The sequence below is a fragment of the Carcharodon carcharias genome, chromosome 6 (assembly GCF_017639515.1).
Source record: "Carcharodon carcharias isolate sCarCar2 chromosome 6, sCarCar2.pri, whole genome shotgun sequence".
Classification (NCBI taxonomy): Eukaryota; Metazoa; Chordata; class Chondrichthyes; order Lamniformes; family Lamnidae; genus Carcharodon; species Carcharodon carcharias.
This window is the reverse complement of record NC_054472.1, coordinates 154,687,271-154,711,518: the sequence shown is the minus strand read 5'-3', so window position 1 is coordinate 154,711,518 and position 24,248 is coordinate 154,687,271. Positions and strand designations below refer to the sequence as shown.

At 42.4% G+C, this 24,248-nt stretch overlaps 2 protein-coding genes across 6 annotated transcripts in view; one reads left to right on the top strand and one right to left on the bottom strand.

The window, feature by feature from the left end:
* The window catches only part of LOC121278924 (src-like-adapter), a 43,846-nt gene extending 34,377 nt beyond the window's left edge, over window positions 1–9,469 (top strand). For all 5 annotated transcript variants that reach the window (XM_041189474.1, XM_041189479.1, XM_041189478.1 and 2 more), the window contains 3 exons: window positions 113–262; window positions 1,943–2,066; window positions 8,096–9,469. In XM_041189474.1, coding sequence (XP_041045408.1) covers window positions 113–262; window positions 1,943–2,066; window positions 8,096–8,324 — 503 coding nt within the window. In that variant the 3' untranslated portion in view covers window positions 8,325–9,469. The remainder of the gene's footprint in view (window positions 1–112; window positions 263–1,942; window positions 2,067–8,095) is intronic.
* The window catches only part of tg (thyroglobulin), a 463,025-nt gene that overhangs the window by 217,972 nt on the left and 220,805 nt on the right, over window positions 1–24,248 (bottom strand). Inside the window, exons 38-42 of the mRNA XM_041189302.1 lie at window positions 17,360–17,476; window positions 16,969–17,188; window positions 16,267–16,360; window positions 12,644–12,803; window positions 11,637–11,833 (exon numbers count right to left, since the gene is read on the bottom strand). Coding sequence (XP_041045236.1) covers window positions 11,637–11,833; window positions 12,644–12,803; window positions 16,267–16,360; window positions 16,969–17,188; window positions 17,360–17,476 — 788 coding nt within the window. The remainder of the gene's footprint in view (window positions 1–11,636; window positions 11,834–12,643; window positions 12,804–16,266; window positions 16,361–16,968; window positions 17,189–17,359; window positions 17,477–24,248) is intronic.

Sequence of the window (24,248 nt, the reverse complement as noted above, 5' to 3'; positions counted from 1 at the left end):
AACTAACATATAAAGAGTACATGTACAGGTGGCAATGTGACTTTACGTTTAACGTGGCATAAACAGGTGTAAACCTTGCTAATTATTTAGTGTTCATGTGCATGTTTTGCAGGTACATATTGCCTTTCTGTCAGGCACTACAGTGATATACCTCAGAAATTAGTGAAGCACTATCGGATCTTCCGTTTACCCAATAGATGGTATTATATACAAGACCGCCTCACATTCCAGTGTTTAGAAGATCTGGTAAACCACTACTGCGGTTAGTATCAAAATAACCTCCATTACACCTCTCCAAGGATCTAGAGATGCAGCTTTTAAATTGAGGTCACTGCAAGGTAGAGATGGGTTAGCCCACTTGCCTTTCCAAAATTACCCTGGACCAGCTTTCAAATTCAGAGTAGAGAATAACATCTCTTCTCTATTTTATTACACTTTTACAGTAGGGGCAGAATTTTCCGCTTGTCAGGCTGGTGCGCAACCAACCTGAACGAACGTAAAGTGACGCGCAATGACATTGGGCAAGCATCCCGACGTCATTGCGCACTCACGTGATATTTCAGTTGGAGGGCGTGCTGCTGACTCCCACTCATGCCCACCGGCAATTAAAAGGCCTATTAAGGCAATTAAAATAATAATTAAGTTCAATTTTTCACTGCCCACCAAACAGCTTTTGGATTTTTCAGAAATCCTCATCCACAGGCGGGATGAGGTTTCCAACAGCAAATAAAAATTAAATAAAGATGTTTCAATTTCAATCATAACATGTCCCTCCTGCTCATGTGACAGAGTCAAATGAGAGGATATTTTTTTTAATATTTTAAAATTATTTTTAATTTGCAAAAATCTTCATACCCCTGAGGCAGCTCTGTGCCTCAGAGAGCTTTTCCTGCACCCACCTGGGCACATGTGTGAAGTTCCCCACTCGCCCTACTCCTCTTACCCCCTCCACCACAGGCAGCGCGTGATCCATGCTGGGCAGGCCTTAAATGGCCCCCCAGCATGAAATCGCCGTCACATCCTGATCGCGGGCAGCGGTCGTCTTGCCGACTGCTCCCACTTGACCCCGCCGAGCCCGCCCCACGAGGGCAAAACCATGGCCTAGGTGCCACACAGAAGTAGTAAGATATTCTAAAAATAAAAAGAAAAATTAAGGAATTGGACTTCTGATCTTTGGAAACATTAGCAGCAATGATCTGCAAACATTGCATAAGATTCAGGACAATTCAGGGCAGGCAGATATTTGGGCCAATGGAAATTGATGCAGGAGTCAGCCACACCAGGTTTCTGACCAGGAGGCTGCTGGCATCAACTTGCACAAGAATGGAACTTCTGTCTGCCTCAACATGCTCCATGATATCAGGGGAGGTTGGGCCAATCAAGGAGCTTACCCACATCAGGAATTCCTTAGGGTTCAGCCTCCCTTATGGCCAGTAATCTAGAGACAGAAGAATCTGGATACAGATACTTAAAGGTGAAATCTTGGCCTGAACATGTGAATGCTGCTGACATAGAAAGTAATATGGGATTCAGTGTTTGGAGGTCCAATTAGTCAAAAACTGAAAAAAAAACAACTTCCAAATCAAAGGCAGCAACTGTCCTGCAAGCAGCTTGCCTGGTGCTGTGTTTTCTGCTCCCTCCCCCACAGTGAACTCTCACCATGCACTCATCTGGTGCAGATGCCCTCTGAAGATGAGATGATCCCACCTTGACCATGGCTAGGAAGAGTCAGGAGCAGACGTGAGCGCTTCTCAATCCATCACACTTACATCAGCAGAGGACTGAGGACCTTTGCAGCCATCTTAATATGGACATGATCATGACTCCTGGCACAAAGTCTTATTGTCTCATTATTCATTAGCCTTTTCTAAGTTTGCATTAAAATGACTCATCACTATTCAAGACACTTCAAAGTTGATGTGCTAAATTTCTCTTATTTCAGAGGTAGCAGATGGTCTCTGCTGTTTGCTGACCCATCCTTGCCTGGCTCAGCTTAGCACCGAAAGCCTTCCTGAACAGCCTGTCGTCCTACGTCACAACCAGTTCAATTGGAGAAACGTGAGGAGGTAACTGGACTAAAATATTCTATAGCATCTCTTCAGCAGCAATCCAGGAATCTCAGATAAACATTCAGCCAAATACTATTTCAGCGGGGTTCACTAACTGCATTTGCCCCATTTTGAAAATGACCCCCCCTTCCCAAGAGCAAACAGAACTATGGTATGTTTAGACATACATTCTCCTTCACACAGAATCCAAAAATTGCAGTTCCCGCTTCCATTTCAAACATTTACTTTCTCCTGAAAAGTCTTCAATATTGTAAAAGTCTGTCTACAAACTTGAAATCCTGGTCTCATATCTAGGACATTCTCCCAGTAATGGATAGGGTACAACAAAACCCTATGATTTGTTATGCAAACCTTCCCCCAAACTCGAGCCTCTCTCTTGCTCTCACTTTGCAACTCAACACAGAAGGGTCACAGATGAACGGACTAAAAAATATCACATTGGTGTGCCAGGAGTAGTCTGCTACGCTAAGGATAGAGATACATTGCTGGGACAGAAAAGGGTACTGTACTTTAAATCTACCTTGTACTTAAACCTGAGTTGGAGTGCTAAATGGGGCAGTGTGGAGGACATTTTAATTTGGATGAATCTAAGGACTAGGGATGAAATAATATGTTCAAGGTGGGAATTGTTTAATTCCCCATCACAATAACAACTTCTTAAAAAAATTTTCATGGGATGTGGATGTCACTGGCAAGACCAACATTTGTTGTCCATCCTTAATTGCCCTTAAACTAGGTGGCTTGCTAGGCCATTTCAGAGGGCAGTTAAGAGTTAACCACATTATTGTTGATTCACATAGGCCAGATCAGGTAAGGATGTCTGATTTCCTTCCATTAAGGATATTAGTGAAGTAGATGGGTTTTTACAACAATCAATAATATGAACATACAAATTAGGAGCAGTAGTAGGCCACTTGGTCCTTCAACATGCTCCACCATTCAATCAGATCATGGCTGATCTGATTGTAACCTCCCGCCTACCCCCAATAACCTTTCACCCCTTTGCTTATCGAGAATAAATCTACCTTTGCCTTAAAAAATATTCAAAGACTCTGCTTCCATTGCCTTTTAAGGAGGAAAGTTCCAAAGACTCTCTACCCATTGAGAGAAAAAAAATTCTCCTCATCTCTGTCTTAAATGGGTGACCCTTTATTTTTAAACAGTGATCCCTAGTTCTAGATTCTCCCATAAGAGGAAACATCTTCTCTGGATCTACCTTGTCAAGAACCCTCGGGATCTTAAAGATTTCAACCAAATCGCCTCTTCCTCTTCTAAACTCCTGTGAATACACACTTAGCCTATCCAACATTTCCTCATAAGACAACCTGCCCATTCCTGGTATTAGTCTAGTAAACCTTCTCTGAACTGCTTCTAACACATTTACATCCTTCCTTAAGTAAAGAGACCAATACAGTACAAGGTGCTCCAGATGAGGTCGCAACAGTGTCTTGTTCAACTGAAGCATAACTTCCCCACTTTTATATTCAATTCCTCTCGCAATAAATGATAAAATTTGATTAGCTTTCCCAATTACTTGCTATACTTGCATACTAGTCATTTCTGACTCATACATTGGGGCACCCAGATCCCTCTGCATCTCTGTGCCCTGCAATCTCTCACCATTTAGATAAAATGCTTCTTTTTATTCTTCCAAAGTGGAAAATTTCACATTTTCCCACATTATACTCCATTTGCCAGATCTTTTCCCATTCACTGTCAAAATACTGGAACTCCATTCCTAACCACACTGTGGGTATACCTACACCATATAGACTGCAGCGGTTCAAGATGGCAGCTCACCACCACCTTCACAAGGGCAACTAGGGATGGACAATAAATGCTGGCCTTGCCACTGAAGCCCACAGCCCATGAATGAATAAAAAAACTTAACCTATGTCCCTTTGTAGCCTCCTTATGTCCTCTTCAAAATTTACTTTCCTACCTTTCTTTCTGTCATCGGCAAATTTAACAACCATACCTTTATAATAAAAAAAAAACAAAAACAGAATTACCTGGAAAAACTCAGCAGGTCTGGCAGCATCGGCGGAGAAGAAAAGAGTTGACGTTTCGAGTCCTCATGACCCTTCCATACCTTTAGTCCCTTCATCCAAGTCAATTATATAAATTGTAAAAACTTGAGGCTCCAGCACTGATCCCTGTGGCACACTACTCATAACATCCTGCCACCAGAAAATAACCCATTCACACTTATTCTCTGTTTCCTGTTCTTCAATATATTAGAACCTTCCCTGAATCTAAGGAATTTTGGAAAATTAAAACAAACGCATCAATTATCTCATCAGCCACTTCTTTCAAGAGCCTAGGATGAAGTCTACCTGGACCCGGGGATTTGGCAGCCCGCAGCTCCAACAACTTGCTACATAACCCTTCCCCGGTGATTGTAATTTTCCTGAATTCCCCACTCCCTTCCAAATCCTGATTATCAGCTGTTTCTGGGGTGTTACTTGTATCCTCTATGATGAATACTGATGCAAAATATCGATTCAATTCATCTGCCTTCTCCTTAATTTCCATTATTAATTCCCCAGACTCACTTTCTATTGGACCAACATCCACCTTGTTAACTTTTCTTATTTAAATACCTACAGAAACTCTTACTATTTGTCTTAATATTTCTAGCTAGCTTTCTCTTGCACTCTAATTTTTCTCTTTATTAATCTTTTTGTCACTCTTTGCTGTTCTTTATATTCTAACTAATCTGTCTTTGCACAACTATATGCTTTTTCTTTAAGTTTGATACTGTCTTTAACCTTTTTAGTTAACCATGGATGGTGGGTCCTCAGTTTGGAATTTTTCTTTCTCGTTGGAATGTGTATTCTGAAATGTCTCTTGAAATGTCTGCCACTGTATATCTATTGACCTATCCCTTAACCTCGTTTGCCAGTTCATTTTAGCTAGCTGTGCTTTCATACCCTCATAATTTCTCTATTTAAATTTAAAATACTAGTCTTGGAACCATTCTTCTCTCCCTCAAACTGAATGTAAAATTCAATCATATCATGATCATTATGAGGTTAAGAATTAATCCTATCTCACTGCACAGTACCAGGTCTAGTATAGTCTGCTCTTTGGTTGCATCCAGAACGTGTTGTTATAAGAAACTATCCTGAAGGCATTCTATGAACTCCTAATCTAGACTGCATTTGCCTACCTGATTTTTTCAGTCTATATGTAGATTAAAATCCCCCATTGATTATTGCCACACCTCTCTGATGAGCTCCCGTTATTTCTTCCTTTATACTATGTCCTACCATGTAGTTACAATTTGGGATCTGTGCACTACTACAAATGGCTTCATGTCTTTATCGTTTCTCATCTCAACCCAAACCACATCCTGGTAGATTCATGGTCAGCAGTACTGATGTTAATAGCTTTCCAATCCAGCCTTTATTAAAACAACTTAAACTCCACCAGCTGCCGTGGGATTTGAAGCCATGTCCCCAGATCACTAACCTGGATCTCAGCATTACTGGTCCAATGATGTTAACACTACGCCACTGTCTCCCCAGGAGCAGCATATTTTTTGGGGATATATCAATAAACTGATAAACTTATTGAAATATAAGATATACGGAGTAACACCACAAAGGGCATTGATTCTCAATGCCAGTGATAATGGAAAGTCGTGACTGGAAGTTCCATTGTGTGTCATTCAATGTGTATCCAGTAGCTGGAACTGTCCCCCTAACTCTGGCCTTTTGTGAAAACTTTCTCTCTGTTTTCCTCACCATTGTCAACGGTGCCTACAAATGTTTGGCCCCATGCTCTGGGAATCCCTCGTTAAATCCCTCCATTTCCTCATTTCCTTCTCCTCTTTTAGCACCATCCTTAAAATCCACTTCTTTACTTTTTGGACACCCCTCCTATTTGTTCTTTTTTTTTCTTTGTGTCTATTTTCATCTGTTAACAACAAAGTTTTTTAAAAATTCATTCATGGGATATGGGTGTCACTGGCTAAGCTAGCATTTATTGTCCATCCCTAATTGCCCTTGGGAATGTGATGGTGAGCTGCCTTCTTGTAGTCCATGAGGTGTAGGTACATGTACAGTGCCGTTAGGGAGGGAGCTTCAAGATTTTGACCCAGCGACAGCGAAGGAACACCGATATATTCCCAAGTCAGGATGATGAGTGTCTTGGAGATGAACTTCCAGGTTGTGGTTTTCCCATGTGTCTGCTGCCCTTCTCCCTCTAGATGGTAATGGTTGTAGGTTTGGAAGGTGCTATCTAAGGAACCTTGGTGAATTCTTACAGTGGAGTAGTGTTCATCAGTGATGGAGGGAGTGAATGTTTGTGGATGGGGTGCCAATCAAGTGGCCTGCTTTGTCCTGGATGGTTTTGAGCTTCTTGAGTGTTGCTGGGGTTGCACTTACCCCGGCAAGTGGAGAGTATTCCATCACACTCCTGACTTGTGCCTTGTAGATGGTGGACAGGCTTTAGGGAGTCAGGAGGTGAGTTGCTCGTCACAGGATTCCAAGCTTCTGACCTGCTCTTGTAGCCACAGTATGTATATGGCTAGTCCTGTTCAGTTTCTGAGCAATGGTAACCCCCACCATGTTGATAGTGGGGGATTCCATGATAGTAATGCCATTGAATGTCAAGGGGCAACGTCAAAGTGCTTTAGGTGTTTTTTCACACTAAAGGTGCAATATAAATGTGTTGTTGTTGCAATACTATTACTGTACTCATTTTGGTAGAGAGGTAACGGCTAAAAAATTTGAGGAGGTAATGCTGAAGGACCATTTGAGGTAGTGGCATTGTGGTATTGTCACTGGACTAGTATTCCAGAGACCCAGGATAATGCTCTGGGGACCCAGGTTTGAATCCCACCATGACAGATGGTGAAATTTGAATTCAATAAAAATCAGGAACTAAAAAAGTCTGATAATGTGAAACCATTGCCCATTGTCATGAGAAACCCATCTGATTCGCTAATGTCCTTCAGAGAAGGAAATGTGCTGTCCTTATCTGGCCTGACCTACATGTGACTCCAGACCCATAGCAATGTGGTTGCCTCTTAAAAAGCCCTCTGAATGAGTGAAATTAGGGGTGGGCAATAAATGCTGTCCTAGACAGCAATGCTCACACCCCACGAACAAATTTTAAAAAATGAATCCTTTTGATCAGATCACCCCTCAACTTTTCAACTCAAGGGAATAAGAGCCAAGTTAAGATAAATGGTCCTCAATTATGTCCTTTTATAGTTCTGGTCAGTCTGCAGTATACCTCTTCCAAGACCAATATATCAATGTATACAACTAAGGAAAACATCCTCAATTTATTCATTATCCTTTGAAAATTACTCTTTGTACCTGTGCACTAGTTTTAGTGATTTCCTAAGTCACTTTGCTTCTCCACAGCTCTAGTCTCTCACCATTAAGAAAATATCCTGATTTTCCAAGTGGATTATCTCACACTTTCCCTTATGGAACTCCATCTGGTATAGTTTTTCCCACTCATGTAGTCCATCTATGTCCCTTTTTAACTTCCTGTTTCCCTCAAGCAAGGAAAGAAAGAAAAGTAATTGAGTATGGCAAGCTCCACCTCTCCTCTCCTCCATCAGTGGTACAGTCTACAGCCATCATGTGGTGTTTAGACTACTGTGCATCCCTCTGCCTCCCCCTTATCCCCAACCTCTATTAGTGGCGCACCCTATAGCCATCATACCCCAGCAATCTGGAATACACTGCTCCATCTCATCAAATCTCCTTCAACCTCCCAAAAATCACCACAAAATCTTCTGAAGAAATTGATACTTCTTTAACCAAACTTTCGATCAACTGTCCTAATACACCTTTTGTGTTTCAGTGTCAAATTTTGTTCAATAATTACTCCTATGAAGCACCTTGGTACATTTTACTACATTCAAGGTAATGTTGTAAAGGCAAGTTGCTGTTGGATAATGGATGGCTGGCTGGTTACACAACAAAGAATAGACAGGACATAGTGAATTATCTATGGGTCCTGGAGAGGGGATTGATTCATTTTTCTTTTTGCTTGGTTGGCAGGGCTGAGCTGCTGAGCACCAACTCTTCGTCCAGAGATGAAGCCTTTGTCAGTTATGGGCTGCGGCACAGCATCGCATCTTACATGACCTTGTCACAGATAGATGATAACTCGTTTAGTGACAGCAACAAGAAGAGATGGTTCCCGTCCATCAGATCCAGTGCGCAGAGCCGGCACAGCTGCCTCCTCACGACAACACTGAGAAACGAGTACGAGGATGACTTCGAATAAAGGCACACTCCATAGCAGCTTGTGGCATACTTGCACTTTAATGAGTCATTAAGTGTCATGTCAGTGCCCCTCAGTGTCCCATCGCAAATCAGACATTGGCAATCGGGGAGAGAGCTACTCTCCATGTCTGTTCACTAATGGCTTATTTCCTCTTGCAAAATATGTATAAACCTGTCAGGTTTTTTTGAGCAGTTTTATTCGCAGGAATCCAGTCTTCCACTGTTTGAGTTGATACATAATTATCCATGCATGACATAAGCCCAGGTGCACTTCACCCCTCATTCATACTGAACCTGGCTTTGTATATATATTTAAATTACACAATGGCATGCTTTTTCCAATTTGGTTCCTTTCTTGGGGAAGGGCCTCTGCTCAAAGGGAGTAATTTAGTGAAATGATCACCCTGTGCTGAAATTTTGTGTATTGTATCTTAAGTTGTGTATTTATATTACTTGTCCAGTAGTTAAAACATTGTCATGCAGAGTACAAAGTCCCTTGGCTGCTGCTTGTCTCAAATCAGGCAGTAGCTGGGGGTGGAGGAAGGAGGTTACTACAAATTTGGGATAGAAACTTCATAAATACTTCTACGCCTGATCTCTGTTTCATGGTATTGGATTGGGTTTGCGAGAATAATTGACCTTCAGTTTTTTTGCTGACATGGAAGATTCTCAAGTGAAGTGGGCTGGTGAGCTCAGTTGGCTGGATGGTTGTTTGTGATGCAGAGTATCGCCAACAGCGCAGGTTCATCCATGAAGGCTCCGCCTTCTCAACCTTGCCCATTGCCGGAGGTGTGGTGACCTTTGGGTTAAACTCACCACCAGTTGTCTGTCTAATGAGAGAGCAGCCTCTGGGGCTATGGTGGCTTTCATTTCACATTCACCTCCTTATTAGGCCAGGGGCTGTGACTTCAGATCAGCTGTTCTGGATTTACCTTATCCAGGATACTATTAATGCAGGCTCAGAAAGCTGCATCCTTGGCCCTGCAGTGTATTTTTCACGTTGTTCTGAACTTGTGCCGGACGCCTATGCTATTGAAGTCACTCTGAGATGTTTCCAATTATAGACAATACTGGAATAGCCGAGCACAAAGGAATGAGCCTATTCAAGAAAATTCTTTGCTCTAAATAAAAATGAAAATAATTTAATTTCTTTGAAAAGAGGAGTTACTTTGAGAAAAAAATGTCTTATATCATTTCAGCATCTCCCTCCTTTATACCACCTCTGCCTTTAAAGAGGAAGCAGTTTGCAGTGGTTTGTCTCCTTTGAATGCTCAGCCAACATCAGATAGAAGCTCATCATGTCATTGGGTTCAGAAAATTGCTACTGCCTGAGGTGGTTTAATAGGGCCACTTGACAGCCAGCCAGCAAGAAGTGTAGTAATGCAGAGTCTAAAGGAAATACCAGTGAGGGAAACACTATCTATTGCCTCATATTTAATTGCAATGAGGGGAGCCACAGAAACATCAGCACAAGCCTGCCAAAAATCAGTTGGCATTCGCAGCAAGATGATCAGGAGCCCCCAATGTGAGACTAGACCAATTCTGGCCAGGATTTTGGTATCGGTGTGCAGGTCGGGTCAGGCACATTGACACATAAAATGACACGTGGTGACGTCAGGCATGCGCCCTGACATCACCGTGCATCATTCAGATCTTTCGTTCGGCGGGCACGTGCCAGAACTGTCAAAGGCCTATTAAAACCATTAAAAACCCAATTAAAGTAATTATCAATGCTTCCTCTCCAACCCCTCCCCCTGTCCGTACAGGTAGCACTGACCGGCCATGCATCACGCTGGGTGGGCCTTAATTGGCCCACCCACATAAAATGGCGGTGCACAGCCGATCGCGGGCGGTGATCGACTCCTCGCCTGCTCGCGTCCACTCCCAACAGGCAGAAAATTCTGCCCATTGAAATGTTTCACGGATCTGTGTGTTTTAGCTCACAACACCTTCAATGTGAACTTACTGTTTATAAACCCACACCCCAGCCCACTGCCCAGAATGCAATGAAACACGGCACCCCCCACACACAACCCGCACTTGTCCCCCCAACCCACACACACACACACACACACACAGACCCGGCCTCTCACCCCAATTGGGATACATTCCCAGCTGTCCATGTTGGAAAGTCAAAACAACTCTCAGCTCCTTATAATTTTGGAATCCTTCGGATTTGATCCGAAAGTCAGATGGGTTTTAGTATGTTTTCAAAGGTTGAATCTTTGGGACCAACAGTGTTCATTTATCTTAAATCTACCAGTTGCTGCGCTTATTTCCCTAATTTTACTGAGCTATTGTTTATCAGTAAGAAAGGAACTAATAATCAAATTCAACTCAATAAATAAATACTAATTACAACAACAATCTAGAGCAACACTGCTCATCTACATACTTATAATGTATAATACGTATTTTGTATTAGGTTGGATTAAATATAAATATCTATAATTACACACATTCTACAGAGCAGGATTACATAACATAAAACAATTTCACCAAAACGCTACCAATTTACCTCCACCCACACTTACACCTTTACATTTCTTGAGACCAATGAAATGAAGGGGGTTATTATAATCTGTGCTATTAATTGGCCATCCACCATAATCAGAAATTGCGAGTAATCTGATATGTCCAGTTTTACACTAAAATTGTTCCCAATTTCCCCTCCTACCTCTCTTAAGCCTTCTGGGCCCTACAAGATGTGCTGTTAGGGAATGAGGGCTGACCTACTTTGACAAACAAAGCTCCTCACCTGCTCAGGGCACAATGCATCATAACAGGCAAGGGCAGTTTCTTCTTCTGCACAATTGGAAATTACTCAGAAAAGTCTGGCCCCTGTCCAGAGTAGCATGGCCACAATTGTGAAGTCTGCAGTGTGGAAAAGGGTCAAGGGGTGTGGAAGGGTGAGCTGCAACAAAAATGAAATATGCTGCATCACATCAAAGTGCTCGAACCCAAGTGGCAACTAAAGCACTGTTATGCAGCTGTGAAGGAATGTCATTACAGCAAATTTTCTTTGAGCCATTCCCGCTCACCTGCCAAAACTCTGCTGGAATATAATGAAGGCTCTATCTATATGAGAAAGAAGGGTTTCCCCTGCATATTCAGCAAAGTTAGAAAGAAAGAAGTTCTGAGGAAATTTCTAGCCTTGGAATTTCCCTTCCTTCTTGCTATAGGGGCATTCCCAGACTGGGCCCTTATGTGTCAAGTCATCTCGAAGCATGTGGCAGGAATTGTTTTTTGTTCCTACACTGAAGTGTAATTTTATTCCCTACTTCCTCAAAACTTCAATAAGATTGTCTCTCACCAGCAGCATGGCTCTTTTGAAAAGTCTGGTGCCAGATGTAGCGATGAGGTTCAAGCTGGTGATGTCAGCTCCACTGCGGTCCGCAGCAATTGTGATCTGAGACGGAGATCCTCCAAAGTAACCAATGTTTCTCTGCAGCCACTGTAACACAGCCAACTGATCCAACAGGCCCCAGTTGCCAGTCATCACCTCAGTGTCTGCAAAGAGAAAGAAACCTATGTTCATGTAAATCTTTCACCCCCCACCAAATGTTTCAGTTCCACCCTCTCATTCCAAAGCTGCTGACTCATGCTGCAGTGCAGTTCCAGGGAAACTGGAAGGCTTCAACCACCTTAAACTAGCAACAGCTTTTCACAGCCTGCCATCTTTCATCCTCAATAAACTTGTGTCTATCCAAAATTCTGTTGCCCGCCTCCTGACTTGCATCAGTTTATATTCAGCCATCATGCATGTGTTGTATGACCTACAGTGGTCATTGACATCACAATTTTAAAACTCTCATCCACATTTTTAACTCCGTCCTTGGCCTTCTTCTTCCCTATCTCTGCCTCCTCCAACCCTACAATTTTTCAAGATTTCTGCCCTCCTCTGAACATGGCCTGTGCATCTCTGACTTCCATTATTCCACCACTGGTAGCTATGCATTCAGATGTATAAGCTTTAAGGTTCCCTCTCTCAATCTCTGTGCCTGTCTCTCTCTCTCTCTCCCTTGAATATTTCCCTTATAACCTGTCCCTTTGACTAAGCTTTTATTCATGGGTATCAAGTCAGTTCAGTCAATATTTGGCTCAGAGATCTTCTATCCATGGATTTCAAAGGTTACAAAAAATGTACAAACTGAAAACTGGGCCGCCCTAATCCTCAGGGCGGATTCCTAATGCGTGCTCCTGTCCCATGAAACTCTGCACCAGGAGCACTAAGATGTAAAGTTTACATTAGTATGTGAAGTTTTACTGCTCCATCCAAGCCTTAGAAGAAACAAGATCACAATTCACCAGTTGGCTTACCATCACTTAGGAATCCAAACACTCCGACCCTATAGTTTGCAATCACAACTAGGATGTTTCCAATAGATGCCAGGTAGGACCCATCAATGTTTGTCTGCCGCTCTCCTCTATAATCTGTGGCACTGTTGTGGAAGAAGACCAGCACGGAATTGTTCCCAGCCTATCACGCAGCAAAATTCAGGATTAATAATGAGTCAAGAAATCACAACCGCAGTTCATTCATTTAAATAGGTTTTGTCTTTTTTTGCCCACTGCTGAAGCTATGAGGAAGGAGGTTTCACAAACGCTGGTGGTACTCGAAGCAGCTTGTGTTCTTCATATTTGCACCTTCTTTATTGTAATCATGCACAAGAATGTTATGAAACTTCAGTCAATCCTTCATATTTTTAGAAACTGAACAAAAGACACAAAAGATGGCTGCCTGAGGGACACCTGGCTTATTTTGTTGATTGAATCCACTCCCCTGTCTCTAGAGGGAACAAAAGGAATCTCCCAGACTGATGCTGTAACAATGCCCTTTCCTGAAACTGATTCAAAAGGGTAATTTCAAATAGAAATGTTATTCAAACACAAAGACTTGGCTGTCTCAAACTCTTAAGGTGTCAAACATCAACACAGGATGATTGCAATAAACAGACACATCGCCATTTGTTTAGAAAAAGGACTTTGAACTTGTGGAAGTCACATACCGAGGGAAACAAGCTTGGTTGCCTGCTCTTAAAACCAGAGAAACTACTTGCAGACAGAGAGAGTACCACTGGAATTCATCGAACTAGCTACAAGTCATCCAAGCAGCCAAGGTAATAAACAGCATTACTTTGAAAGTGGGAGAAGGTCTCCCCCCAACCTCTTCCAACTTTGAGTTCACCTGAGAACCAACTTCTTTGAAATTCAACTACAAGAAATCTCACAGCTTCTTTGCTTTGAGAATTCTTTGCTTTACCAGTCTTTCACTTCAACTTCAAAGCATCACTTCATCTAAGAAACTACAGGCCTGCCACAAAAGAAACTGAGATAATTCTAAATTGCAACCATATTGTTTTATCTTCATCTGTTTCTAATTGTTGTGTCTGTGAGAATGTGTGTGAGACAAGTGAATGAGACGTCATTTTTTTAAAATCCGGGACAAGTGTATGATAATAAATTCTCTTCTTTATTTTACAACTCGCAAAAACTTGCTTTTGGAATTATTTAATTGGGATTCTCAGTCCGAGGGTAAGAAAACACACCCCTCTTGGACAAACATGTTGCTCACAGGCAATAAAAGGAAACACATAGGGAAGAGCAGGAGCGGGCACAGGCAGGCGCGCCTCCGATTGGCATTTTACGTTGGCAGGCCAATTGAGGCCTGCCAGCGTGACGTCCACCAGGAAGTGCCATGCACTCCCTGTGCAGGCCGGGGGTGGGGGGGGGATTTCCCTCAGCCAAGAGTGCGCTCTTTCGCGCATGTCACATGAGTTGGAACAAGTCCAACACTTTTAACCAAACATTTATTACATTTTTAAAAACCCTTATGAAACCTCATCCTGCCCATGGATGAGGTTTCATGCTTTATCTGAAGCCCGCCAGGGCTCCTAGCCTGCCTGCCAACCTTAAGGTTGGATGGGCAGGTCCATTAATTATTTCAATTACTTTTTAAATGGCCTCAATAGGCCGTTGATAGGTTGGCGGGCGCACAGCTGATTCAGCTGCGCCCCCGCTGACCTGAAAATTGAAATAACACGGGGTGACATCGGGAGTTCCGCTCGATGTCATCCCGCATCATTTTATGTGTCAGCAAGTGGGCCCTGCTCCCGCTCATCGACCTAAATATCCTGGCTATAAATTCTGTCCATGACAATTGAGATTCAGAGAAACTCAGCCTCTTCACTGCTTGCCAGACTACTTTTACCCACTATTCATATTAATATGTGGGCAATTATAGTTTGGCAAATGTAAAAGTGGAAAATGAGGGCCAATGAACCTATAAACCATGTGGCTGAAAAATCTACACAGGCTGAATGCCCATTTGGAAGGTGGTCTCCTCATGTGGGCACCCTACTATTCTACATTTATAACAAATAGGTACAAGTTCACAGAGAAAATGGCTTTGGGACTCTCAAGGAGTTCAAGAGTTTAACCAGTTAAAACTGTGTAGCCTCCTAGCTGAGAATATAAAGTACACTTCTGGGCCTCTCTTCTTTCTCATCTACATGCTGACCTTTGGTGGCATCCTATAAATATATGGGGGTTGATTTTTAACTCATGGTCAGCCTGTCCAATAACCTTTCCTACCTGAAACTTCCTCACCTCCCCAGTTAATCCGTCCGATCCATACTTTGCGCCAGGGGCCATGGATCCCCAGCGACATTGGGTAGCTGCTTCCAGCAAACCGTATGCTCATTTTTGCTGTTTTTCTCAGGCGGTTTGGCTGATTGTTATGTCTCTTTCATGTTAGGTACTAAAGCCTTAAGTCTTCAATGGGCAGCATATAAATGAGCAAGAGAACAGTGCCAAGATTAGATCTTTGGGGACTCTAGAAGTAATCATGCATGGAATTGAAGAGAAGCCAATGCTGGAGATGCTTCAGCAAGGATTTAATATGTTAAATCTCAGTGAGGGTAGTCCCACTGAGTTGGTCAAGTGAATGTAGTCCCACCAAGATGCAAGACATTGGAGAAAGATGATGCAGTTGGCCATATCAAAGGCAGCACAGAGATTGAAGAGGACAGGAAGGGATAATGCACCATAGTCACAGCCACAAAGCAGGTTTTTTATGATTTTTGTTAAGGCCATTTCAGTTGTGGCAGAATCATAAACCTGATTGGAGAGATTCAAACACAGAGTTGTGGAAAAGATAGGTATGATTTGCGAGACAAAAGCACATGTTAGGACTTTGGAGATGAAAGGGAGATTAGAGATGTGGTGATAGTTGCAAGGGCAAAGTGATCAAGCATTGATTTTTGGATGAGGAGGTAACCAGGGTTCTAGCAAAGTGGTTTGATAGAAGATGTGTCAGCCTAGATTGTGTCCCTGTATTATAAAGTGTTAAAATCAGAAGCATTATAAGTCTAGAGAATTACATTCACTGAGACAGAAAACTTGATCTTTTATGTGTCCCATGACACACTCCATTACCCAGTTAATGCCCATCCCAGCTTTTGGAGCTCACACTTCTTACCAGTTATACTGGCCTCCAAGTTTACTAGCCTTTGAAGTGGCCCAACAAGCCGCTCAGTTGTATCAAATCACTCCAAAGAGCCAATGGATCAAGAAGGTAGCCCAGGACCAGCCTCTTGGGGTAACCTGGGACGTGCAGTAAATGCTGGCCTTACCAGCGATGCCTATGTTCCAAGAATGAATAAACATGATGTATCAATATTTCTCCCCAGTCATGAAAGTCCTGATTGTAGGCATCTATAATGTCACTCTGTTACTGGTCAAAGGGATTAAGAAGGGCAACTCTACTGCCAATAAATCCTCTGCCCTGAAGAGAGATGGTTTGTGCTTGGTGTTCCTCATGCTGACACAAGTGAGATTACTAACTCAGTATGTAAATGAAGATCATTGCCCCTCCATTACATGACACAGGACACCAACAATAAAATCCTGAGGTTTCTTGCTTTATAGGTATCACTACTCACAATGCTCTTGGGAACAAATATATTTAGGTAGAGACAATCTTCATCTACAGTGGAGTAAACGGCCTTTGCATCTCCTGGTTGTAGGCAGCTGGGCCTAAAATGAAAGAGATTGTGAAAGCTAAATACTTGTTAAATCTCTCTGGGGCTAGTTTTAAGTTTAAGCAATGATGTAAAGTGGCTGACATCCAATTGGCTCTTTATTGCACAATTAACCAATTTTCCCTTTGCACCAGGTTGTCCAATATATATGGTGTTGAATATATCAGTTTTCTATTGGAAACCAAGATAAAAGGCTCATTTTGATGGCCTTCCCTGCTAACATATTCCACAATTTTCCTTTAATCTTTGAGTGAAACTATTCTGCCAGCGTTATTTATTCATTCCTATTTTTCTAATTTTTAAATGATACTTAACTTAGTCAGTAGCCTTTATAATCTTCAGAACTTCAATTGGGTCCCCTCAAATTACTCCTTTTTCCAAAAGGAACATGCCCAGCTTCCCTAACCTTTTCCCCTTAACTTAAATTCTTGATAGCTCGGAACATCTTAGTTGCTTGTCTCTGTACTATCTCACAATGTTATCCTTTATGTGATTAGTTGATCAGAACTGGGCACAGTACTCCCGATGTATTGCTGGTAGCTGTGTGGAAAGAAAGAAAAGTAGAAGAATTAAATAATACCCAACAGGGAAGGCCATGCTCACCTGTAGAAAGTAGCATTCCATTCTCCAGTCCAATTAAAGGTTGCTGGGGCTTTGAACCGGCCTTTGCCAGTGGGGGGAGCTGCGTACGGTACACCCAAGAAATGATTTATAGTCTTCCATTCCACACCAACCTGGGTCTCTTGAGATTCTCCAAACAAGATTCCATGACCCGGAAGGAAAATGGAGGTCAATTGGGGTTGGGTTTCTGATAAGGAATGGTCTGAATTGAAAAGAAATAAAAATCCGTCAGAATAAATGGAAAGGTGGAATGAGAAGAATGTTAAGGCTACTTCTTTTCCAGACTATGTATAGTCACCTCTATGATGAGTTGTAACTTACTTCTCGTTGAAGCAATTGGTTGCGGACACTCCAGTAAAGTTTGCTCACTCACCAGCACAGGTATGAATGTCAGGGCAGCAATCCGCGTAATCCTCACATTTCAAATTACATTGACAGGCTTCGTCAGGTTGGTACTTCCCACAGCGACCAGTGCAAGACCCTCCTATAGCTGATAAAACACAAAAAATATTTTGTTTTCTCAAAGAATTTTAGCTTTGGTTTGTAAATTATGAATTTGAGCTCAGAAACCAAGCAAACAGGTATGAGTGAAGATTCCATTATTACAGCTTTAGCTCAACTACAGGTGGCCATTTTGACATTGGACAAGGGGGTTGCATAGGCAATATTGAATACACTGCCCATTATACAACTCTACAAATTTCATTTCCAATAAAAATGAAAATCAAGTGAGATGTGTAAGCAGCTGAATCAATATCACCCATTTTAATCTATCACCCAAAATGAAATTACCCCCTAGGTCACTTCCTGTACCCACTTGTGGGGCTTTAAAATAATACAAAAATAAAGGGGCAAAACTTTTCAACAGATGACAAGATTTGAATTTTCAATAGCTGATTGTTATTATAAAATTTCCACATCTTCCTTCTTGAAGATAGTGAATCATTCTGGAGTCCAATTTCTCTTCCAAGTGCTCATTCTTCATGTGTGAGCCTGAAATAGTGATTGTGGTCTGGCTATTCACCCTTAGCGCCCAGAAAAATCTTGTGCATTGTGTTGTATTTCAGATTTACAAAAATGATACCTGGACTCCAAGGATAAACTTAGAAGGTGAGGTTACACAAAATAGGGTTGTATTCCCTGGAATTTAGAAGATTAAGGAGTAATATGACCAAAGTTTATTAAGAGAAACAGATAGGGTAGATGAAAAGAAACCATTTATTCTGGTTGAAAGTCTAGGAATAAAGTCTATGGTTTTCTAAAATTCATTCATGGGATGGGGCTAGGCCAGCATTTATTGCCAAACCCTATTTGCCCTAGGTCATTTCAGAGGGCATTTACCCCAGAAAGAAAAAACAGTAAAAGCTAGCAAGTAAGAATACTGGTCCAAACTGGTCTTGTATACCTTAAAGTGAAACACCAATAAAACTGGGAAATAAGAGTACTGGTCCGAACTGTTTTTCCTTCTGGACAACTACATTGCTGTGGGTCTGGAGTCACATGCAGGCCAGACCAGGTAAGAACAGCAGATTTCCTTCCCTAAAGGACATCAGTGAACCAGATGGGTTTTTATGACAATCAACAATGGTTTCATGGTCATTATTAAACTTTTAATTCCAGATTTTTATTGTTTTTTTTTATTGTAGTCAGCCCTTTCCTGAGTGAAATTAAGAAACACAGGTCAAAATTTGAAACCCTTTTCAGTATATGGCAGTTGATGCTAGGTCAGTTGTCAGTTTTAATCTGAGATTGATAGATTTCTATTAAATGTCATGAAGCTATTGATATATATAATATTATTGGAAAATATTTTTCTTTTAAAATAGAGGTTTAGTCTGTGGGTTTGCCTTAATTGGGTTAAAACCAGCTAGTCTGGGTGCTTTAATGTGTACTAGTTTTGAGATGTAAGAGAGGTAGAGTGCATTTGCATTTTTTGAATAGGGCATTCAAGAAGGCGTGTGAAATCTGACACCTAGCTAGCAGAGACCAAGCAATATGTTTATATTACTAATAACATTGGTACTATGAGAGGGGTTTTATTGTTCAAAGAGGCTGGTGATACAATGAGAATTTACATTCAATGAGTTGTGCTAGGTCTAACTTCAGCAGTTTTTGTGTGTGCAGAGCAGAGGCAATGTAAGATCAAAGCAGCTGTAAGCCTCCAACTGACTCGACAGGAACCAAAGTGAAAAGAACCTCATTTTAAATTAATAAGGTGAAAATGCTTTGCCTGGTGTTTGGTTAAATCTATGGGTTGCCGTCGCCTTAAAGGAGATTAGTCTGGGAATTTGTTAAAAGTTATGATAGTAGTAATTTGTAGCAATGTATATGTGTTCAATGTGTTGTAAATTAATAAAACGTTTCATTTAATTTAGTATAAAACCTCTCGAGAACTGGTGGTCTGATTCTTGAATTTAGAGTTGCATCTCAAACATACCACTCTAAATATAGGTTATGACAGTTGTTTAATGTTTCTTTCTTGGATTTTTAAGTAACTCAGCTTTACCAAAAGGCTGTCTCATAACATAAGTCAGATGGGGAAAAGGCAAGAATGTAGATCAGGTCACTTATCAGCCGTGATCTCATTGTGGCTGAAGAGACTTTTCTGTTCCTGAAGCTATGTTCACGCATAGACAGTGGTCACTGATCAAGTCTGAAATTCTGGTTACTTTCCACCCCATCCAAGCTCAAGGTTGGAGTTTTGATAGAGGTGTTCAAAATCATGAGCATTCTGGACAGAGTAAATAGAGAATAACTGTTCCCATTGGCAGAAGGATCAAAAACAAGAGTGCACAGGTTTAAGGTAATTGGCAAAAGAAGCACTGAGGAACATGGGTAAAGCCGTTTCATGCACTGATTGGTTAAGATCTGGAATGCACTGCCTGAAAGTATGATGGAGACATTCAAGAAGGAATCAGATTTTATCTGAAAAGGAAGATTGTGTAGAGTTATGGGGAAAAAGTGGGAGAGTGGCCCTAGATAAATTGCATCTATGGAGAGCGACGCAGATACAAAATATCTTCCAAAATAGGGTTGTATTCCCTGGAATTAAGAAGATTAAGGAGTAATATGATCAATGGTTATTTAGAGAAACAGATAGGGTAGATGAAAAGAAACCATTTATTCTGGTTGAGAGTCTAGGACTAAGGTCTATGGTTTTTTAAAAATTTCATGATTTGGAGCTAGGCCAGCATTTATTACCTAACCTCATTTGTCCTTCAGAACTGAGTGGCTTGCTAGGTCATTTCAGAGGGCATTTAGTTTAGCCTCCTTCTGTACTGTAACAATTCTGTGATTCTGTGAAGGCCATGTTCTGTATCTACCCTCACCCTTACCAGCACCCAATCAGCTAACTCAGCGCACAACAGAGATCAAACTTGGGTCTTTTCTGTCACTCAGTACTATATTCAAGAATTTGCCTTTAGTCCTGTTCAATAAATTAGCCTGAATTTCATGTTAATAATAATGTTGAGGCTATCAGTTCTCACTGCTACTATGGAATAAATCAAGCAGAAACTTCAAAGGTATGCAGGCATGGAATTAAAAGTGAAAGTCGGGAGGACCATTGTCTTTGTTCCTCCCCACAGCCTCCATTCCCTAGCCACTGACGCCTTGGCAACTGTCTGAGGCTGTTCCCAACCTTGGTGTCATATGTGACTATATAATGAACTATGACATATTCATGCCATCACTAAAACTGTTTATTTCCACCTCTGTAACATCATGCAACTCCACTCCAGCTGCTAAAACCTTTGTCTAAATATTTTATTACCTTGTCTTGACTATTCCAGTGCACCCTGACCGGCCTCCCACATTCTACCCTCTGTAAACCTGATACCATCCAAATCTCTGTGCCCACATCCTAACTTGTACCAAGTCCTGTTTACCCATCACCCCTGTGCTTCTTTGCTCTGGGTGCCATCGTTAAAACACACCAGAGCATAGCCTATTTCATGTCTACAGACCAGGTCTGCTCCAGGGAACAGATGGTCCCAAAAGCAAAGAAAACAGCAGCCCCCAAATTTAGTGATGCCTCTTTGGGGCACCTGCTGGATGCAATGGAAGGCTGCCACGATGTCCTCTACCCCTGTTCTGGCTATAGTATGTCCACTGGAGTCACAAATCTGGGCTAGGAGGCAGTCGTAGTGTCAGCGCCAATGGAGCACAGAGAAGGTCAGCCATTCAGTGCCGGAAGAGGATGAATGCTCTCATCTGTTCCACCAGGATAAGACAACCATCTCATCACTCTCAACTCACACAATCATAACCCATCGCACAACTACAGGGATCTCACGCCTCAAGGGACAACACCACTAATTCTCACACATGCACTGTAATGGCACAGGGGATAGTAAGTGCCGAGCTGCTCAAACCCCAGAGGGAAACTTGAAACAGCTGCCACAACTGATTTGCAATTTGTATTTTATTTTGAGATGGGTGCCTTGAATTCAGTAGTAATAAGTCCACCAAGTCTTAGAGGCTTTTTACAAAATTAAATGAAATTAAACATTTATTAATAGAAAAAAAGATTTTAAGCACATACACAGGTCTACAAATTACTCCTATAATAACTCCCAACTCCCCTGATTAACTGTACTCCCAGTTACAGCTCCATTTAGGGAACAGTAAAAACAAATAAATTTCAACAGACCCAAGCAAAGCACACACTATCCTGGACAGTGATATTCACAGTGAGTTTTCTCAGGTTTGATTCCTGTAGACAGCAACTTGATGCATAGAGGCTGGAGGCTTCCCACCCTTGGTAGATCTTAGAATTCCTTCTCCTTACACATAACCTCATTTCCTTTATACATGTTTCTCCCTTTTCAAAGTAAATTTTATTTTTCCAATATGTCTTTGCAACTTTACTTTTCCATAATATAAATCTTTCTTAGTATTCATATTATCAGTAATCATTGGGAAAAATAAACACACTGCTGGACTTAGCTTATGGCTAAGTGTAGAATCTCACTAAGATAAAAGCAAAAAACTGCAGATGCTGGGAATCCAAAACAAAAATAAAAATACCTGGAAAAACTCAGCAGGTCTGGCAGCATCTGTGGAGAGGAACACAGTTAATGTATTGAGTCGGTATGACTCTTCAACAGAACTAAGTAAAAATAGAAAAGAGGTGAAAGATAAGCTGGTTTAAGGGGGTGTGGGACAAGTAGAGCTGGATAGAGGGCCAGTGATAGGTGGAGATAGTCAAAAGATGTCATAGACAAAAGGACAAAGAGGCGTTGAAGGTGGTGATATTATCTAAGGAATGTGCTAATTAAGAGTAGAAAGGAGGACAAGCAAAGTACAGATAGCCCTAGTGGGGGTGGGGTGAAGGGAAGGGATTGAAATAGGCTAAAAGGTAGAGATAAAACAATGGATGGAAATACATTTAAAAATAATGGAAATATGTGGGAAAAGAAAAATCTATATAAATTATTGGGGGAAAAAATGGGGGATGGAAAGGGGGTGGGGATGGAGGAGAGAGTTCTTGATCTAAAATTGCTGAACTCAATATTCAGTCCGGAAATCTGTAAAGTGCCTGGTTGGAAGAGGAGGTGCTGTTCTTCCAGTTTGCGTTGAACTTCACTGGAACAATGCAGCAGGCCAAGGATGGACATGTGGGCATGAGAGCAGGGTGGAGTGAAATGGCAAGCAACAGGGAGGTCTGGGTCATGCTTGCGGACAGACCAAAGGTGTTCTGCAAAGCAGTCACCCAGTCTGCATTTGGTCTCTCCAATGTAGAGGAAACCACATTGGGAACAATGAATGTAGTAGACTAAATTGAGAGAAGTGCAAGTGAAATGCTGCTTCACTTGAAAGGAGTGTTTGGGCCCTTGGATGGTGAGGAGAGGGGAAGTAAGGGGGCAGGTGTTGCACCTTCTGCGGATGCATGGGAAGGTGCCATGGGAGGTGTAGGGGGTGATAGAGGAGTGTACCAGGGTGTCCCCTCAACTTCATCCTCTGTTACCACAGAGAAAACAGCTGGCCCACAGGAGGACAGCCAAAAAAAATCGGGGCCCTCAAGGCCTCTGCCCTCCAGGGGACACACGCCAAAGTCATCAGAGACAACAGGGCCAATCATTGCACAGGCTGTCTCCATCCCTCCTGCGGATGTCAGGGCAACACCTAGAAGAAGTGGTAGACTTAGAAAAGTTAAAAATTTGTCATCACAAGTGGTTTCATGGGTGAACGCATTTTGTCACCTTATAATCTGGAAATATATTCACTTTCACTGAGTAATGTGTAATGGTGTCTTTCAGCTTCATTGACAGGATTCGCGGGTCTTCCCCGAGCATCTCCCCCTCCCCCCCAGCAGTTCAGCTGCACACAGCCGGACGGCATGTGTGTGTGTGCGTGTGTGTGTGTGTGTGTGTGTGTGTGGGGGGCAGGGCCTTTCGGAGCCTCGTACAAACATTCTCCCACGCACGCGGAACCTTCCTCCATCACACTCATCTCGCTGTCCTGAGCATTTTCAGTGCTGCCTGCTGGGGTACTCTTTCAGTTGTCCATCTGAGCTGACCTGCATCTCTGCCCACCCACCTGTGCCCGTCCAACACGAGACTCCGCTCACTCTCTACTTGAGAAAAATGCTGGTCGCATCGTTGCTACTCAGCTCCCCACCCATGTCCTTTCCTCTCCCCCAGTCACCCCTGTCCTTTCCCCCATCACTGCTGACACCCCTGGCATCACCTTCCACCTCCTCACCATCATCTGCCAACCAGAACCCTTTTCTTTTTCCAGGGTGTCCAGGTGAACATGCAAATTCCCTGCCTTCCTGAGAATCCCGCTCCCATCCACATTGACTTCCCCAACCTCCTCCTCCCCACCTCCATGTTCCGTGTCTGCCTCCGAGTCCCCACCAACCACTCTCGCCATCCCTTCTACCGCTACTGTTGCACCCTCACCCTCCCACCCTTCGCCCTCGCATCCTAACCATTCCCTCCTACCATGCCCACCCTCACTTTGCTCCCCAGGAAGCAGTAATTGACTCCACAGACCCCTTTCTTATACATTCACTTGGACATCCCCCAGCTTACTCCCTCCTGCAGCGTTACTCCTTCCTCTACCTTTACTTCTTCTCCCCTCCAAATTCCTTCCTCCCACCAAACTCCTTCCCCACTGCAAAATCCCTCCTTTACACCTCCCTCCCCCCTTACACCTATCTCCCCACTTTCTGCACTTTCCCCATTACACGCTCTTTCCCCCATTGTCCTGCCTTCCCCTCTCAATCCTCACCCCCCGACACTTTCATTACCACCCAA